The sequence below is a fragment of the Trichoderma asperellum genome, chromosome 3, assembly GCF_020647865.1.
Source record: "Trichoderma asperellum chromosome 3, complete sequence".
NCBI lineage: Eukaryota > Fungi > Ascomycota > Sordariomycetes > Hypocreales > Hypocreaceae > Trichoderma > Trichoderma asperellum.
Window position 1 is genome coordinate 1,747,643 of NC_089417.1, and position 16,671 is coordinate 1,764,313.

The 16,671-nt window shown below is 47.5% G+C and overlaps 7 protein-coding genes across 7 annotated transcripts; 4 read left to right on the plus strand and 3 right to left on the minus strand.

Moving 5' to 3' along the window:
* Nucleotides 1–664: 664 nt before the first annotated feature.
* Nucleotides 665–1,890, plus strand: TrAFT101_005173 (uncharacterized protein). Its single transcript, XM_024905706.2, has 4 exons — nucleotides 665–832; nucleotides 899–933; nucleotides 991–1,304; nucleotides 1,359–1,890. The coding sequence occupies exons 2-4, from the start codon at nucleotides 908–910 to the stop codon at nucleotides 1,745–1,747; spliced, it is 729 nt and encodes a 242-aa protein (XP_024759460.1). The 5' UTR covers nucleotides 665–832; nucleotides 899–907; the 3' UTR covers nucleotides 1,748–1,890.
* VMA8 (H(+)-transporting V1 sector ATPase subunit D) lies at nucleotides 1,772–3,037 on the minus strand. Its single transcript, XM_024902575.2, has 6 exons — nucleotides 2,968–3,037; nucleotides 2,779–2,891; nucleotides 2,705–2,715; nucleotides 2,274–2,648; nucleotides 2,115–2,221; nucleotides 1,772–2,049 (listed from the first exon to the last, which is right to left on the minus strand). Exons 1-6 carry the CDS (start codon nucleotides 2,980–2,982, stop codon nucleotides 1,894–1,896), a joined length of 777 nt encoding a protein of 258 aa, XP_024759459.1. The 5' UTR covers nucleotides 2,983–3,037; the 3' UTR covers nucleotides 1,772–1,893.
* A 172-nt stretch (nucleotides 3,038–3,209) lies between these two features.
* On the plus strand, nucleotides 3,210–7,090 carry MSP41 (Pre-mRNA-splicing factor syf1). The gene is made up of 3 exons (XM_024903986.2): nucleotides 3,210–3,439; nucleotides 3,497–3,667; nucleotides 3,719–7,090. Exons 1-3 carry the CDS (start codon nucleotides 3,395–3,397, stop codon nucleotides 5,954–5,956), a joined length of 2,454 nt encoding a protein of 817 aa, XP_024759458.1. The 5' UTR covers nucleotides 3,210–3,394; the 3' UTR covers nucleotides 5,957–7,090.
* Nucleotides 5,881–6,666, minus strand: TrAFT101_005176 (uncharacterized protein). The gene is made up of 2 exons (XM_066127401.1): nucleotides 6,348–6,666; nucleotides 5,881–6,243 (listed from the first exon to the last, which is right to left on the minus strand). Exons 1-2 carry the CDS (start codon nucleotides 6,463–6,465, stop codon nucleotides 6,038–6,040), a joined length of 324 nt encoding a protein of 107 aa, XP_065983512.1. The 5' UTR covers nucleotides 6,466–6,666; the 3' UTR covers nucleotides 5,881–6,037.
* A 176-nt stretch (nucleotides 7,091–7,266) lies between the features above and the next one.
* Nucleotides 7,267–9,800, plus strand: EXO70 (exocyst complex component exo70). Its single transcript, XM_024900310.2, has 2 exons — nucleotides 7,267–7,562; nucleotides 7,616–9,800. Exons 1-2 carry the CDS (start codon nucleotides 7,346–7,348, stop codon nucleotides 9,310–9,312), a joined length of 1,914 nt encoding a protein of 637 aa, XP_024759456.1. The 5' UTR covers nucleotides 7,267–7,345; the 3' UTR covers nucleotides 9,313–9,800.
* TrAFT101_005178 (uncharacterized protein) lies at nucleotides 9,496–13,962 on the minus strand. The gene is made up of 3 exons (XM_024905704.2): nucleotides 11,204–13,962; nucleotides 10,427–11,133; nucleotides 9,496–10,371 (listed from the first exon to the last, which is right to left on the minus strand). Exons 1-3 carry the CDS (start codon nucleotides 13,387–13,389, stop codon nucleotides 9,635–9,637), a joined length of 3,630 nt encoding a protein of 1,209 aa, XP_024759455.2. The 5' UTR covers nucleotides 13,390–13,962; the 3' UTR covers nucleotides 9,496–9,634.
* A 157-nt stretch (nucleotides 13,963–14,119) lies between these two features.
* Nucleotides 14,120–16,647, plus strand: TrAFT101_005179 (uncharacterized protein). Its single transcript, XM_024900363.2, has 2 exons — nucleotides 14,120–14,746; nucleotides 14,838–16,647. The coding sequence occupies exons 1-2, from the start codon at nucleotides 14,492–14,494 to the stop codon at nucleotides 16,599–16,601; spliced, it is 2,019 nt and encodes a 672-aa protein (XP_024759454.2). The 5' UTR covers nucleotides 14,120–14,491; the 3' UTR covers nucleotides 16,602–16,647.
* The last annotated feature ends 24 nt before the right edge of the window (nucleotides 16,648–16,671 follow it).

Consider the following 16,671-nt stretch of genomic DNA (forward strand, 5'->3'; position numbering starts at 1 on the left):
GAATAAGAATCTCAATCTCACTGTAATGCCAATGATATGCTATGCTAGCAACTGGCTACTAATAGTGGATATGCCTAAGAGGATATTCTTGGTTGAAACTTTATCCTGGCTGGCTGCTGTGGTCAATCTGAACAAAGATAATCTCGGGCACGTGCCTTTTGTTAGAATCATAACAATCAGCACTTGGATTGGTTGGAATTAAGCTTGCTTCCCTAGCTAATCACAATTACTGAAGAAGACAGTAACTTTATGTCTGCCTGTATTTTGTTTTGTTTTGGCTGCGTCCGAACAGAATGACCTTTGCTCAAGCAACCTGGCTTCTATTAGTCTGGGGTCCCCATTAGAAGGCGACGTGCTCTAGGTGGCTTGATCAGAGTAGGAAGCGTCAGTCAAATGGGTGTCCTTAATTCGACTGGTCGCTCATCAATGTATATTCCTCGATAAAGCAAGATAGCCACTCCATTTAAACACGACATCGATTAAGCAATACATTTAGATAGCTCTTACAACTCGCTGCTTAGAGACGAAGTAGTAGATCGATACTCGAGGACCACCAGTGGTCTGGCAAAGCTTAGTCATTGATTTTCATTCTTGGGTTAGCGTGTTTTTCACAAGCGGCATCAGGCTGAACAGCCATTTTCTTTGCATTATATATCCCCAGATATTAGGTAGTAACTTGGGAGTTTTCTGTGAAAAGAAATTGCGAAAAACAAAATAAATAAACTTCAAGAATATTTTCATACATCACATAAAATTTAATCATCTTTTTGAGTGTTGCTGCTGGCTGCTTTGAAAAGTGGCGTAATATCCAAAGTCGCGTTTGGCGTTCTAAGTTAGTGCTGTCCCTCTTAATGCGAACCAAGACCTCCCCATACTGACGGCTTCTTCACCAACACAGGCTTCCAAGATGGCGTCCGATATGCCAATATCTACGTACGTGTCATTGCACCGCGACGCGTCGTACATGGCAACAAGCTGATATTTTCGTAGGGTGTACGTTCAAAATTTGGAAGAGCGGGTGAAACCTGAAGTGCTGTCGGAAGCGCTCAAGACCATCTTCTCCGAGTTTGGGAATGTAATTGACATCGTGGCCAAGAGAAACCTCAAGGCAAAGGGACAAGCATTCATTGTGTTTGATCAACCAAGCGCTGCCCAGAATGCCATCGAAGAAGTTGAAGGGTTCGAGCTCTTTGGCAAGCCTATGAAGGTTGCCATGGCCCGGATGCAGAGCGACAAAACCGTCGAGACCAACTGCAGTAAGGATGAATTCGAGACTCACAAGCGGCATAGGCAAGCAGAAAAGGGTAAGAGGAGCTGGAATAATCGAATTGGTCTCCTCAGCACTAATCCTTCCTTAGATAAACGAAAGGCACTTGAGGCAGCCGACGAACAAAGGCAGCTCAAGAGAGCTGCCGGTGCCGCAGCCGAAGCTCGACCGTCCAAATCAGCGAAGCCGTCAGGCTTGAAGTCTACCAGCGCCCCAGCATCAGCTGTCGTGCCAGACGAATACTTGCCGCCGAACAAGATCCTCTTTATCCAAAATGTCCCCGACGAATATGATATTGACGGCCTCAACGCCATCTTCGGCCGGTTTGATGGGTTCCGAGAAATTAGACTGGTTCCAGGCCGACGTGGAATTGCTTTTGTTGAGTACCAGAATGAACAAGGTGCTATTACAGCGAAGGAGAATACTGCTGGAATGCTATTAGCAGATAAGCCTATCAAGGTTACCTACCAACGTCAATAGGACGTTGAGACCACTAATATAATGGGCAAATCGTTTTGGTGTTTTGGTATGTACTTCTGTATTATGGCAATGTTCGCAGTCTACAATTACAAGGAGCAAAAGAAAATCATCGTCGGGCCCTTAATATAAAATATGCCCTTGCGCGCTTAGAAAATCACGTCGTCATCGTCCTCTGCGGCCAATATATCTGCCGGGCCTGAATCATCTGCCCCAGCAGCTGTATTGTTATTCCCTGCGGCTTCTCTCTTCGCCTTCATCTCGGCATCAGCAGCAGCGTTATCTCGTTGCTTCTTATTGGCGACCTGAATAAAGAAACAATGTCAGCATTTGTCGTTAGAGAGAATGAGCCATGTATAGATCCTCTAACCTTCTTCAGGCGGTAAAATTCTTCACGGTCCAGTTCGTCCAGCTCGGAGTTGATATATTTGATGGTATTTTCCGTTCGGGGAATAATGACATGCTCAATTGCGTTCACTGCATCAAGTTAGTCAATGTGACAGAGCAGTCAGTCCATTGAGGGACAAACCTCGTCGATTAACCACTTTGATAACCTCATCCAATATCACAAATGCAGTCTGGAGACTCGCTAGCTCTACCAGAGCTTCCACAGCGCGGGCATAGGTTTCTCTGCATCGCTGGACTTGCTGTCCACCTTTTCCTAAGCCAGTGAGTCCAAAGTCATTGTTGCCCTCTGTCAGAAAACTCTCAAAGGCCGGCAGAAGAACACCCGAAACGTTATCCTGCTTTGTACGTATTCGGAATCGAGCCGATTTCGCGGATTCTTGAACTTGGTATCCAATATCGCCTCCAACAGCGTAGCTAACTTCAGCAAGAGAAAATGCTGCAATCTGCATCACACGTCCCATCTTTCGCTTCGCTTCGTCAATTCGTCGAGTAATTTCTACGATGACGTTAGTTTGTCCAAGAGAAACGCTGGCTGAAATAACAATGGCTAACCTCGAAAGCGTCTGTGATAGCTCTAGTTAGCTCTTGTAGCATAAAAAGCGATCACAATAGCATTATTCCCTTACTTGGTAAGTGCCTCACTTTTCCTTTTGAGCAAACTATGGCCAGTCTCAGCTCCCTTGAGCTTGGCCTTCATGATACCGAGCGATTGCCGAGTAGGAAAGACGGCCTCACGATCCTATGAGTTGGTTAGACACAGCAGATCGGCCGCGGTAGAAACAGAAATGAGTAATAGCCCATGGGTCAGAACATACTGCAGCGCCAGACATGTTTGCAAGAGTGATTAAGAGCCTCTATCAATTACTGGTTTGTAGTTTGGTGTTGTTGTATGGATGTCACTCGGGATGCTTCGATAAGTTGCGTACCTGCAGATAGCTCCCCATGTTTAGCACGGCATGCGCAGTGCATGCTCCCCCACAAAGCCGATATCACTATAAGCGGGCATCTTCCGCCTGCCACTTACCTGCGCTAGCACTGCTACCTTTCATGGTCGTGGCAGGCGCCTAAATATTTCTGTCGCGATAATCATATGCAGCTTCGCGTATTGTAGGCTGATATCCGACACCCTGACAGCAATTTCTGTGCAACACTGTTCCCAGGACACAACAATGGGCCTCGTTGAATCATTTTGAAAAACATCAGCATTGCAGTTACCTCTCGCAGGAGAGGGGGAAAGCCACCATGGCGGCTCCAGTAGCGGACGGAAGAATGGACCTCTTTCTTGTTGTGAGTTCCTCCGGGCAGTGATTTGCGCTGCACCTTTCTTTCTAACTCTCATTGCAGTCGAACGAAGATTCTGTCTACGAGCAAGATATTGTCCGCGATCCCACACGTGTTAAGCCATGGCTAGAGTATATCGATTTCAAGGTTCGCCATGGGAGCGTCTTGGAACAAGCTTTTGTGATGGAGCGTGCTTGTGTCAAATTGCCGCGATCATACAAGCTCTGGAAACTTGTGAGTCGAGTCATGAAGTTCAATTTAGTCCGGTTGCTAACAGAACAACAGTACCTCACCTTTCGCGTGAAGCATGTTTCGAAGCTCAATCCAGCAATCCACGCCGCCGAATACCGAAAAGTCAACGCTCTATTTGAGAAATCATTGATTCTACTACACAAAATGCCGTCAATATGGGAAATGTACCTCAAATTTCTCATGAAGCAGCCACTGGTCACACTCACCCGCCGAACGTTTGATCGAGCCCTGCGAGCACTCCCAATTACGCAGCACAATCGCATATGGTCACTGTATCTTCCTTTTGCCAACGCCGCTTCAGGGGAAACTGCAGTCAAGATTTGGCGACGATATATGCAAGTCCATCCTGAGGACGCCGAGGACCTCATCGAGCTTCTCATTCTAAGAGGTGCTTATACCGAGGCCGCAAAACGATATATAGAAATCCTCAACGACACACGGTTTTCAAGCAAACGTGGGAAAGGCCACTATGAACTCTGGAACGAGATGGTCGAAATGCTGGTCGAGCACGCACCTGAAATTGAAACGAGCTACGAAAATGGAGTTGACGTAGAGGGCATCATTAGGTCCGGAATAATTCGATTTAGCGATCAAAGAGGCAAACTTTGGGTTGGGCTTGCGACATATTGGATCAGAAGGGGAAGCTTCGAGCGGGCCCGTGATGTCTTTGAGGAAGGCATAACAACCGTCATGACAGTCAGAGACTTTACCCTCATTTTTGACGCTTATGCTGAATTCGAAGAATCCATAATTGGTGCTTTGATGGACGTTTCAAACTCCCGCGCTGGTAAGGGCATCGAAGATGAAGAAACGGATTTAGAGCTCGACATACGGATGATGCGATTCGAGAATCTAATGGACCGGCGTCCATTTCTTCTCAACGATGTTTTACTTCGACAGAACCCCAACAATGTCATCGAATGGGAAAAACGGGTCGCGCTCTGGGGTGACAAGAATGTCGAGGTTGTTCAGACTTACACGGATGCGATTACAACTATTAACCCAAAGAGGGCCGTAGGTCCGTTTCATCAACTATGGGCTAACTACGCCAAGTTTTATGAACGGGGTGGAGATATTAGAAACGCTCGTATCATCATGGAAAAGGCTGTCAAGGTCCCGTTTAAATCAGTGGCAGAGCTGGCCGATATGTGGATTGAATGGGCGGAAATGGAACTCCGAGGCGAGAACTTTGACGATGCCATCCGAGTAATGGCAAAGGCGATTCAAGCACCGAAGAGATCCAATGTTGATTACTTTGATGAGGCTTTGTCTCCTCAGCAGCGGGTGCACAAAAGCTGGAAACTTTGGAGTTTCTATGTGGACATGGTGGAGAGCGTTTCAACTCTAGATGAAGTGAAGAAGGTATATGAGCGCATCTTCGAATTGAGAATTGCAACTCCTCAAACAGTTGTGAATTATGCCAATCTTCTAGAAGAGCATAAGTATTACGAAGAGTCTTTCAAGATTTTCGAGCGTGGCTTGGATCTTTTCAGCTATCCAGTGGCCTTTGAATTATGGAATCTGTATCTCACCAAGGCCGTCGACAGGAAGATTGGCATTGAGAGATTGCGAGATCTCTTCGAACAGGCGGTAGAGGACTGTCCTCCAAAATTTGCCAAAACGATATACCTCATGTATGGCAATTTGGAGGAAGAACGTGGCCTTGCGCGCCATGCCATGCGGATTTATGAACGAGCAACGCGTGCGGTTTCTGACGAAGATCGAGCTGATATGTTCAATTTTTACATCACCAAATCGGCCTCCAATTTCGGCCTGCCATCTACGAGACCTATTTATGAGCGGGCCATTACAGCTCTTCCAGACAGCGAAGCCAAGGAAATGTGTCTCAAGTTTGCAGATATGGAGAAACGATTAGGAGAGATTGATCGGGCAAGAGCCATCTATGGACATGCCTCACAGTTCTGCGACCCCCGAACGAATGCCGATTTCTGGACAAAGTGGGAGCAGTTCGAGGTTCAGCATGGCAATGAGGACACATTCAAAGAAATGCTGCGTATCAAGCGCAGTGTCCAAGCTAAATACAACACCGATGTCAACTTCATCGCGTCACAAGCTCTGGCACGAAGTTTACAAAAACCAGAAGGCTCCCCGGGCGCAGAAGCTGCCGATCCCATTGCGGCTCTAGAGAAACAGTCTCTGGCGCCGCAGGGCTTCGTCGCTGCCAGCACAGGGCCCAAAGATGTGCATCCAAGACAGGAAACTTTGGCATCAAATCCAGATGCTATTGATATTGATGGTCTTGATGACTAAATGTGCATAAAAGAGAGCTACATTAAGAGGGGGGATTTCGCTGCCGTGTTTACAATAATACCAACTTTACCTTGCAGAGCCTCATGCAAGGGGATCAACCTGATGTTTTTTATTCGAAGTCTCATCACTGGTTGCAGAACGACCTGCCTTCCCCGCCTTCATCTCGGCAATCTTAGCATGGTATTTCTCGGCGTAGTTCTTCTCGATGTGGCCATCACGAGAGCTAGGTGTGGCATATATTGACCCTTTACGCTTCTGAAAGCGACTGGGGGGCACTTTTGCAGCATCTGGCATCTTGTTAGTGGTTCGATTGCACATATCGACTAATTTTTTGCTCTGCGCCGGCAAATACACCCGACAGCTGTGGTGCTGGAAGGCTATAGGAACGAACCCCATTCATCACTAAGTCGACGATCTTTATTGCCGCTCAAAACCGGTGAGCTGCCCACTTCAGCAGCAGCAGTTGTAGCTTGGTTTTGCTGCTCTCCGGGGCTTGCTGCGTTCTCCATGATGCTGTTTTATATCAACGTGGTATCTTCAGTTCTTATGTTATGACGATGGACCGCGAACGATGTCAACGCCTGACTAGTTAAGAAGGACGCATTTTGATGGGGTATTTAGGAGTTTATATATGGCGGAGATCTACAGTACTTGACTTGATATTGGGTGGTATGCTGGAGGAGCTGTCGTCAGTGAAACCGGTTCCAGACTCCTGGTTACCCCGCAAAATAGCCTCATTCAACGGCGACAAAGAAGCTGTTGAGATTGAGTATCGCCACATGATCTCCGTTGCTCATTGACGTCACCCTCCAGCATAGCCTGTTTTGTTCTCTTTCCGTACCACCTGGTAGATATAGCAGGCAAGGTACCTATTTAGCTACAAGTTACAGGTAGCTAAGCAATCAGCTTCATATGTCATTTATATTTGCTTTGGGCTGGTATGAATATACAAATATTGTAATATTATATGCACAATTACCTGGGTCTTTCTATCTTTGCAATCCACAATCCTTGGATAAGATTTGCTACAAACTTCATTTTAAGCGCTGGCTACAATAATGTTTGATTAAAAAAAATTACATACCGCCACTTGGAATTATATTATTGGTAATACAAACTTTGTTTGCCATAAACACAATATATATTAGTTGTATTTATTTTCAACAAGAATGTTGGAAATCCTGCTATTATTGCTTCTTCCACATACTTGTAACATCCATCATGGCCGCTCTGCCTTTTCATTGGCCACACAGGCAGCGGCCGCTAATGGCCAGCTACCACGACCCCTGCTCTCTATACCTATCGCAAATGACACTACTGCTAGCTATCGGCTACCTGCTCTTTCAATACCCTCCGTCTCCCAGCAATCGAGCCTCCGTTTCACGCGCAATGGCTATTGGAGCTTTGTCCAATAGCAGATACAACGCTGTAGATGAAGAAGCCAGAGCGGAAGTTGACGTGCTAAACTCCAGGCTTGACCGAACCTCCCAGTTGACCAAGAAGATCCAGGCCTCCCTTGGCCGCCTCGAAGCTACGGGCCAAAGCGTTCGGGATGTCGCCGGCCCTCTGAATGGCGAGACGAGACGTCTCCAGACACTCTGCAAAAGTCAGCCACATTCCCTTGTCGAAATTCGAATCACTGCTAAGTAGGAGAGCTAGATGTCGAGTCTGTGCTTACTGCCATCGATCGCCTGCGCCAGCCTTCAGACAGCAAAGATGACGAGGAGCAGATCATTCGCTCTGGGCCTGAAAAGGCCGGCTTGTCAAACTACTTGGCCTCCATCAAACGACTAAGCAACTCATACAAGGAAATGCAGACGTCGAACCTCCGCGCAAACCAGGGCACGATGGCAGATTTGACCCGTCTTATTAAGCTGGGGAATTCACAGCTAGAGAGCCACTTCGACAAGATCCTTCGCGGCGAAACCCCCCGATCACTCGAACCACTCCATTACATCACCAAAGACAAGCCGTTTCCCGTGCTTTCACAAGACAAGGTCGCCCGCCTTGGCCTCGTTTATTCCCATGTCGCAGGGAATTATCCAAACAGCTTCGACTCGTCTGTCGCGAGGATATATGCTGATGTACGGGGGCCTTATTTGGCTGCCTCCTTGGCAAACCTGGCTGCAGCTAGTGTCAATACCGCCAAGAAGAAAAATCCGGGCGATGTGTATCAAGCAGGCGCAAATGGCATTGGAACGTACACCCAGGCCATGGAGGGCATCTTCCTCGCAGAATACGATAATATCTGCAGCATTTTCAAGCGCGAGGATTGGGGCCCCATCTTGCAAACAACCTGCCAGGGCGCCATTACTGAATTGGCCAGAACTTTACGAGAGCTCAATACACATATCAAATCTCATCTTACGACCGACTGCTATATGGCCTACGAGGTTACCGAAATCATTTCTGGCTTATCGAGTAACCTTGACAAGAGGACAGGCGAACTAAAGAACTCCCTCTCTGCCGCATTAAAACCCGTTCGTGAAACGGCCAAGTCGTCCCTCTCCGAATTATTAGAAGAAACCAGACGAAAAATAGGCAATTTGCAGACACTTTCATCAGACGGAGTCACGCCCCCCATTGTCGCGGAGACGATGCAACGATTGATCTCCATGGTGGAGTTCCTTAGACCAATATCAAGCATCATGATATCCCTGGGTGATGGAGGCTGGAAGCCAGGAGCTGCTGGTGGCGGTCGCACAATGGAAGGAATCCCAAGTTTGGCTTCATTTGATGTTGGCGCCGATGGCAAAGAGCTTTTCGCCCATTATTGCCTTGACACTATTGATGTTCTGCTCACCTCTCTGAACCAAAAGTCTCAGTTGCTACTCAGAAACAAGTCTCTTTTGGGCGTGTTCATGGCCAACAGCGTTGTCGTTATTGAGCATATGATCCGCAGTTCGGAGCTTGCTACACTACTCGATTCGCGACTTGATGTTCTTGACCAATGGAGAAAGAGGGCTACCGCTCAGTATACTGATATCTGTAAAGATTTATCGGTATATCTGTTTGACACCATCCATACAAACCGAACTAAGCGTCCGACTTCTGGCCATGCTGACTCCGCCGACTCAGCCTCAGTAGTAAAGGGCCTGAACAGCAAGGACAAGGACAAAATCAAAGAGAAATTCACACAGTTCAACAATGCGTTCGATGACATGGTGGCTAAGCACAAATCTTACAATATGGAGCGTGAAGTGCGGGTAATGTTTGGTCAAGACATTCGCCAGAAGCTCCAGCCCTTGTATGACAGATTTTGGGATCGTTACCATGAGATTGATAAAGGCAAGGGCAAATATGTCAAATATGACAAGTCGTCTATTGCGGCTGTGTTCGCGAGCCTTGCTTCCTAGAGGCTGTAGATGCCGTGGTAGACGCGAAATGATGATTACTAGAGATTTAAGGTCTTGCGCAGGCCTGTTGTTTGACGAGCGAGTTCAATCTCGCAGCGCGGATATGATGCTAATAGCGAGATGATGATATTTCCGGCCAGCGGATTGCAGAAGCACCGGTGAGTCCTGGGAAGCCTAGATGAGCTGGGATCTGATACCATCTATACCATGTATGGCTATATAGCCAAACGTTGTCTGTACATAATAATAATTTGCTCCTAATTTTAAAAAGATATCTAACGTCCAGTGCGTAATTTGTCGGCTTACATGTTTCCCATTCACTTCATCCACTACCAAATACAGTGTCCACTCGTGACCTTCTATCCCATACAATCACTCCATCACTCTTGCGCTTGAAGTACAATATTCGGTGCTGTGGGATGAACTCCTCGTCCGTTTGCTCAGCCTTCCAGCTATCCAATGCCTTCTCCTGAGCTCCGATGAAGCGGTCCTCATATCCAACCAGGAAGTCGCTGGAATCCATGGAAACGTCCCAACGAATTCTATTTAGGGTGTCGATGGCGCTGCGAAGTTTACCTGCCCCCGGTGGCTTGACAGCTTTGAGTGGAGACTTTGAGGAGTCTGTCTTTGTTGCTCGAGAGTCCTTGTTGGTGCCAGAGAACTCGCTGTCTGATTCGTTCAATTCATCCGGATCATCGTCTTCGTCCAGGTCGGCATCATCGGCATCGAAGTCGTATAGCTGGCCAGGCGCAAGACGCACAGAGCCAAGGCTAGATCGACGAGTAATAGATGCGCTCATCCAACATGATTCGGCATCAAAGTACTTCTCGTCCTTCTGGATACGTGATTCAAATTCTTGAAGGATCACCTGGACATTTCCCTCTGCGGCGGCCAGGTTCGCCGTAGATTTATCAGTAACACTCTCATCCCACTTGAGACCTATTAGATAGCAAGCGTTGAGTTCCGAGTTCTGGTCGTCAGCACTGTCTGCCGGATCTGCATCTGCAAATCTGGCTGGCCAGATGCGTGGTATGAGACTTGGGGATTTTCGACTTATATCTAGTCTGCTTGTAAGTATGTAGTAATGCTGGTGACCCATATTAATATAACTTACCAACAAGTATAGATATACACCTAGACTCTAGCCAGCCTAGGTATTTTCTTCCTTTCTGTTGAGAGGATCCCCAGTAGCGAGCATTTATTTTGATATAAGTTCGATATGACGCAAGAAAATCAGCAGCTCCCTTCTCAATTAAACTCGACGGCGCCCTGGATTGTTCCAAGCCGAGAAATTTGCCCCATGTCATATCTTCTTGGTCAAACAGGGCTGCAGCTCTGGTGAGTTCAGAAGTAAGAGCATTGACGGTGGAAATAGATGCAGTGGATGCAGCATTAAGAGATGGCCCATGCCAACCAAGTAGACACAGTGGCTCTCTAAATGTGCGATGATATCTCAAACCCAGGTGATAAAATGGATCGAATACTACCCCTTTCTCCCAGTTGAATTGTGAGTAGTGTTGGAAAAAGGTCGTCAGAATATCGGCTGTGGAGACTGTTTCGGACTCATTTGCCAATGCTTTGCAGATGGGCACCAACATGGATGAAATATGGATTCCGCCCAGCATCCCATACTTTGCTGCATATAGGCCCCTTGACTGTGCCCAGGCTTTGATAAAGAGATGTGCTACGCGATATTTCGTCATATCAGGGATGGACCTGCGTAGGTAAAAGAGATCCCTTGCAGGTTTTAGTTTTGCCAAAGTTTGGAGCGGCAAAGTGAAGACGGGGTCCGATGGTGGCCGTTTCAGAACATCAGGATATCTGTATGAGATTTAGTAAGTTCCTTGTATGACAAAGACGAAATATACAAGATTGATAAAGAGAAACTTACCCTTGAGCTATAGCTGCGGCAGCACAATACTGAAGGTCAAATTTGATACCGCGGATTTCCAGCTCGAGCATTGTTCCAGTATTTGCCATTACACGCCGGAGAATCTTTACACCATCTGCAGAAGCCTTTCTCAGCTTCTGTACTGCCAGGTTGAAAAATACACGGGTGCTTATGTTGCCTACACAGAGACAGTCGACATCTGACAAGTTAGTCCACACACCCAGGCCAAACGAACCGACTGGGATAAGAGCAAGTTGCACTTTTGAGCGCGTTTCAGCGGCAGTGGTAGTAGCGTCTTCTTCGATCAAAATTCTTTGAAGGAGATCAATTGCTTCTTTTCTCAGATTCGCTTCAGCAGTGGTAGGGAATTGACCACTGGATTCTAGACTAGCCTTTAGCTCTTCGAAATTACCCAAAGAAAGGGCAGCTTTATGTAAGTCGACTTGAAAGTGAAAAGCAGACTGTGTTTCATTTCCTTCTTCACGAGGTGACAGCATAAGTAGGCAGCGAATGCCCCAATGATCGCTGGCAAAAGTTTGAGAGGTGCTTCCGTTCTCATTGACGGCTGGCTGACCGAACATATTGAATCCATGGGGGTGCAACTGCGCACACTTTTTGACTAATATTCTATCATACCTCTGCGGGCGGCTGTTAACAACGCCGGTAGAAGCGGCAGCAAGGTCATTAGAGGTTGGGTCAAAAGTTGCTCCCTGTTCTCCCTCGTAAAGCCCCAAATTTGATTCATGACTTCCTGTCGTGCTTGAAGATTCTCCAGGCCCAACTCGAGTGATTAGCCACGAGTCTTGAAATCCAGCTTTTGCCACAATGGTGTCGATTACTTGAAGACATTCAAGGCCCTTTTCTGAAATTTCGCCTGCTTCCAGCGCTTCATCAATCGTGCGAGACGATGAAGCCAAGTTGAAGTCACCGGCAATTACCCATGGATTCCGAGGAAAGGAGGATTTCAAATATTCAACAAGAGTTGTTATCTCATCTCTTTTCGTATTAAGAGCAATGTCCGTTAGCCCCCTACTAAGATGGCAGGCAGCTAGAACCAAGGGCGATGTATGAGAATCTGAGGACTCGCCAACTTGTACTGTAGGAAATGTGAGAATTGCAAACCCTTTGTGCTTTTTTGCGGTCGGCAGATACTTCCACTGGAAGGGAATCTTGCTGAGAACCACAATGTTCAAGTGACTAGGTAGAGGACCAACATCAAGCTGTTGAGGTGATCCATGGGTAGAGAAAGGATATTGCCGTCTTATATTGCCATCTGCCAGTAAAAAGTCGAGAAACTGATCTGTGACCTCCTGAAGGACAAGGATATCGGCCGAGGCGCGCTCAGAGAGAATATTGCTAACAAGTCCAGGATATCTAGATGCAGTAGGCGGCCAGCCGAACTCAGCCAAGACATTATAGGAAGCGACAACAAGGCGACCAGGCCGTTCCGATTCAGACTCCAGGCTGTTGAGGCTGTCTGTAAGGGGTTTCCATAACGTGTTCACGCCGTCATAGCGGAAAGTGTCTTGAGGAGATGGCAAAGAAGTATCCTGTGGTAGATCGGGGATTGTCGCCAAGTTCGTCGGATCGCGTACGAGAGACTTAGAAGCCAGATCGATATATCCCCAGAGCCTCATCGGTCGCGAGGCTGTCATCTTGTTCGGAGATAGAGGGTCACGTATCAAAATTGCAAGTTGGTGAGTGTTCCATGCCAGCGGCGCTACAAGCCGTGCTTTTTCCAGGAGGAATTGATGCCATGCTGCGTGGGAATCTTCACTCTGTGCGACTGTTAGATGAGGATGGTACTGTCTACCCTTAGGCCATCCAAGAAAGCGGTATATCCGGTCTCTCAGCTCCGAAAGGCGTCTTTTCTCCTGTCCAGATTTTGGACGAATAAAAACTGTGCTGTGTCGGCGATGGGAAAAGACCCCAGCCTCCTGCAAGTTGATGGAAATGCCGTCACCATCTGGCATCAGGTCGAGGTGGCTGAGCGCCTCAACGGCATCTGGGAGGACTTCTGGTTTCACGAATGGGTAGACTAGAGTGACATGCGGTGGCCATTTTGTGAACTTGTCGTCGTTGAGTGATCGTAGCGTGTTGACTGGGCCCCAAAGGTGAGGTGGAGGTATGAGGCAGAGTGCAGTGTCGTGCGACTCTTCAAAAGACGGCCCAGCGGGAACATCCATTGACAACGTATCAAATGCAAACGCAGTTATCTGTACAGATTGGTTCAAAGGAAAAGAAGGAGAAGGAGAAGAAGAAATAAAAGAAAGGTATCACTTCACAAAGCTTGGACAGACAGAAAGATGAGAGATGTAAACTAGATAGATGAAAGATTGGTGGTTACCAAAGGACAGACAAGGAATGCGTGAGAACTATCCCGCTTTCCTTGCCGCTTGTCGAAAAATAAATATATATACAATTTTGCGGTTACTGTACTGGACTATGCATATCCGAAGAGCTCGAGCCTCATGGCTGCGGGACGTTGTGAGGGCGTTGAAGAGGAATCATGCGGCGTGAGTCACATTTTGCTCGTTAGGCGTTTTCATGCCTGCAAAGGCAGACACAGCAGTCATGGCTGCTGTAGCTTAGTTTCATCAGGGGAGCGAGCATGTCCGAATACGAGAGCACGATTTGTCTCTGCAGTGGGGAGCGTCGTGTGTGAGATCTGCATGATGCAGGAGGAAAAAAAAAGCTTAAATTAACGATAAGAAGAAAAGCAAAGCGGAAAGAAAGATGAAACAAAGAACGGGCTTGAGATGGGAAATAATGGCACAGCGTTGTGAGATTCTTAAATCGTTTGTTTAGCGGCCACAAGCCATGACTGTACCTCGGAACAAGTGGCCGGCAACGGCTAAGAGTCATGGCTGCTGTTATCTCTTTCAGCGCACAAGATTTTCCCATCAAACGTCCATTAAGCCGCAAAGCTTAGCTTATCGTCTCTCTACATCCACTTGCCAGTCCTAAATCGGCCATCAATTGAGTAATTCATCGCCTTTCTCTTGTCATTATTTTTATCTCTATACTGCTCTTATTTTATCCATTTGTTCATCACGTGCAGTTGCTGTTTAGACTCCTTTCATTCAACTCTCTCCATATCCCCCAGGCTAAAATTCTCATTCCCCATTGAACTGACTCGAGTTGATTGTCAAAAATGTGTCTCTGGAAGTAAAGCTGCAGTTCCTAGGCCCGTGAGTTCTACCAATTGATCTGTTACGAAAAGAGAGGGAGAGAGAATTTCTAGACTCGCACTATCAAAAGACTCTTTCCGGCTGTCCGATATGCGGCATGGCATCCAACGTGTATTGGAGCCGTGCCAGCATCAATTCCCCCAGTCCTAGTCATGGCTTCCTTTCATTAAACAAAAGATTGGCTCACATGCACCGTTCATCATCTTCGTATTGGTCCATAGGCAAAAGTATAGCGCCAATTGGCACAGCTCGGGTCTCTCATGTGTCGAATGCCTCTATATTTCAGATAGCCAATACTCGTCGCTTCTCTTCGCCCACAGAAGCCCGAGCGAAGCGACAAAATTTTGATCGGGTGCGTATTAGTTTACTTGACTATTATCAACTCATTGCAACGTTGTTGGACAGTATCAGTGCCTTTGTAAAAGCCACTAACACTGTAATAGGACGTCATTGTGTCTGTCCTAGAGTCCACGGCCACAAGGCGAGATGCCAAGGGTTACCTCCAAAAATATACAGCACCAAAGCCTACTTCTATAGTAGCAGCATCGAAGCAAGTTGAGCATCAGCACAAGCCTCCTGCGAGGCAACTCCAAGCTCAGCCGCCCTTCAATGTCGCCATTGTGGTTCTGCGGAATCCCCAAAAGCTACAGCCGGACATAGTCAAGGGAATAGCCAAGACCCTAACTCAACTTCGGAGCCTTGGTCTGACGAGCGTCGTCGTTGTGGATTGTGACATGGGCGAGAGCCGTTCTACTTTTCAATATGAAGCTTTGAGGCTTTGCGAAGCTGTTGATTCCTTTGGCAAACCAGGCGCCCGACTGGTCGAAAACTTACTTGTCGGTACTTCTCATTTTCGAAGTTCCACCCCTTCTCCGTTTTGGGATGATATACAGGTTCAGGACTATGGCATCTTGAACCGCGCACTTCAACATAATATGATAGCAGTCATCCCATCCCTTGCGCGAAACGATGAGACCATGTCCCCTGTGCCTGCTGATGCTCAGAGAACCGCCCTGGCATTAACAAGGTACTTTACGGGGCTACAGTTCGAGGAAGATTCAAGCCACAGCCAAGGTGGAAGTCATGGAGGAGCCAAAGAGCCTCTTGCTTCCGTCGAAAGAGTCATTATCCTCGATCCGTTCGGGGGAATTCCCGTGATTGGTCGTCCTGATGTCTACCAGAGATTCATCAATCTTGAACAGGAATACAACACAATCCTGGATCACCTCGACGGTGGTGATGATTCATCGAAGGCAGCGGGAGACAGTCGAAATTGGGGTGCTTCTGCTGCCCACGCAAGAAACCTCAAGTTAGCAAAGGACACTCTATCTCTCTTACCCGAGGCAGCTTCCGTTCTTATAACGACTCCATTCGCTGCATCCAATACTTCATCGGCCTCCTCAGGACTTTCTCCTACGCGAGACAGCGAATACCAGTTTGGTTTTGACGGCATGGTCAACACTCGCAGAAAACAAAATCCTCTCCTTCACAATCTTCTTACCGATAAGCCAGTATACTCCCCCTCGTTGCCATTGCAGCGCATCCAATCTCCCGAATTGGCGTTTTCAAATACAGGAGAGTCAATCAGCGCAACTCTAGTCAAGCGAGGCTTGCCATTGACCATCTACCCCGACCCGAGAATCTCCCCATGGAGACCAGCGGCGCCCGGCGAGCGACGTCCGCAGCTCACTGACAAGTCCATTGATCTGCCACGGCTGGTCACACTAATTGAAGATTCTTTTGGCCGCAAGCTAGACGTTGAAGATTATCTGCGACGGACAAATGAGAGCTTGGCAGGGGTGATCATTGCGGGAGAATACGAGGGGTGTGCTATTCTCACCTGGGAGAGACCGAAAAGCATTGATCCTCAAACGGCATATGACGAGGGGCGTTACGTCCCATACCTCGACAAATTTGCTGTTCTTCGAAGCCGGCAAGGAAGTGGTGGGGTTGCCGACATCGTCTTCAACGCCATGGTCCAAGACTGTTTCCCTGACGGCGTGCTTTGGAGAAGCAGGAAAGACAATCCTGTGAATAAATGGTATTTTGAGCGGTCGGTGGGAACCAGTAAACTTTCCGATTGCAACTGGGCCATGTTTTGGACAACGCTAGAGCTGAGTAGTAAGAGTCAAAAACTTGGAGATTATGAGGAAGTGTGTAGAGAAATCATGCCATCCTGGGCAGACAGTATTCGAAAACCAGCATAGATAATTAAATACATACTACCTAATAAACCTTCAGTCCATGGTGGGAGCATTATTGTATGCTGACGATGAC

What these genes read in the sequence shown, in the direction of transcription:
- TrAFT101_005179 (XM_024900363.2), top strand. Translation starts at nt 14,492, where the DNA reads ATGGCATCCAACGTGTATTGGAGCCGTGCCAGCATCAATTCCCCCAGT. An exon ending in AGCGACAAAATTTTGATCGG is followed by an intron (nt 14,747 to 14,837) that starts GTGCGTATTAGT and finishes ACACTGTAATAG; the next exon opens with GACGTCATTGTGTCTGTCCT.
- EXO70 (XM_024900310.2), top strand. Translation starts at nt 7,346, where the DNA reads ATGGCTATTGGAGCTTTGTCCAATAGCAGATACAACGCTGTAGATGAA. An exon ending in TCTCCAGACACTCTGCAAAA is followed by an intron (nt 7,563 to 7,615) that starts GTCAGCCACATT and finishes TAGGAGAGCTAG; the next exon opens with ATGTCGAGTCTGTGCTTACT.
- TrAFT101_005178 (XM_024905704.2), bottom strand. Translation starts at nt 13,389, where the DNA reads ATGGATGTTCCCGCTGGGCCGTCTTTTGAAGAGTCGCACGACACTGCA. An exon ending in GCCGCAGCTATAGCTCAAGG is followed by an intron (nt 11,134 to 11,203) that starts GTAAGTTTCTCT and finishes AATCTCATACAG; the next exon opens with ATATCCTGATGTTCTGAAAC. An exon ending in GTGTATATCTATACTTGTTG is followed by an intron (nt 10,372 to 10,426) that starts GTAAGTTATATT and finishes CAAGCAGACTAG; the next exon opens with ATATAAGTCGAAAATCCCCA.
- MSP41 (XM_024903986.2), top strand. Translation starts at nt 3,395, where the DNA reads ATGGCGGCTCCAGTAGCGGACGGAAGAATGGACCTCTTTCTTGTT. An exon ending in GAATGGACCTCTTTCTTGTT is followed by an intron (nt 3,440 to 3,496) that starts GTGAGTTCCTCC and finishes CTCTCATTGCAG; the next exon opens with TCGAACGAAGATTCTGTCTA. An exon ending in CATACAAGCTCTGGAAACTT is followed by an intron (nt 3,668 to 3,718) that starts GTGAGTCGAGTC and finishes ACAGAACAACAG; the next exon opens with TACCTCACCTTTCGCGTGAA.
- TrAFT101_005173 (XM_024905706.2), top strand. Translation starts at nt 908, where the DNA reads ATGGCGTCCGATATGCCAATATCTAC. An exon ending in TCCGATATGCCAATATCTAC is followed by an intron (nt 934 to 990) that starts GTACGTGTCATT and finishes ATATTTTCGTAG; the next exon opens with GGTGTACGTTCAAAATTTGG. An exon ending in GCATAGGCAAGCAGAAAAGG is followed by an intron (nt 1,305 to 1,358) that starts GTAAGAGGAGCT and finishes ATCCTTCCTTAG; the next exon opens with ATAAACGAAAGGCACTTGAG.
- VMA8 (XM_024902575.2), bottom strand. An exon ending in CAAAGTGGTTAATCGACGAG is followed by an intron (nt 2,222 to 2,273) that starts GTTTGTCCCTCA and finishes AACTTGATGCAG; the next exon opens with TGAACGCAATTGAGCATGTC. An exon ending in AATTTTACCGCCTGAAGAAG is followed by an intron (nt 2,050 to 2,114) that starts GTTAGAGGATCT and finishes TTCTTTATTCAG; the next exon opens with GTCGCCAATAAGAAGCAACG.
- TrAFT101_005176 (XM_066127401.1), bottom strand. Translation starts at nt 6,465, where the DNA reads ATGGAGAACGCAGCAAGCCCCGGAGAGCAGCAAAACCAAGCTACAACT. An exon ending in TCGACTTAGTGATGAATGGG is followed by an intron (nt 6,244 to 6,347) that starts GTTCGTTCCTAT and finishes ACAAGATGCCAG; the next exon opens with ATGCTGCAAAAGTGCCCCCC.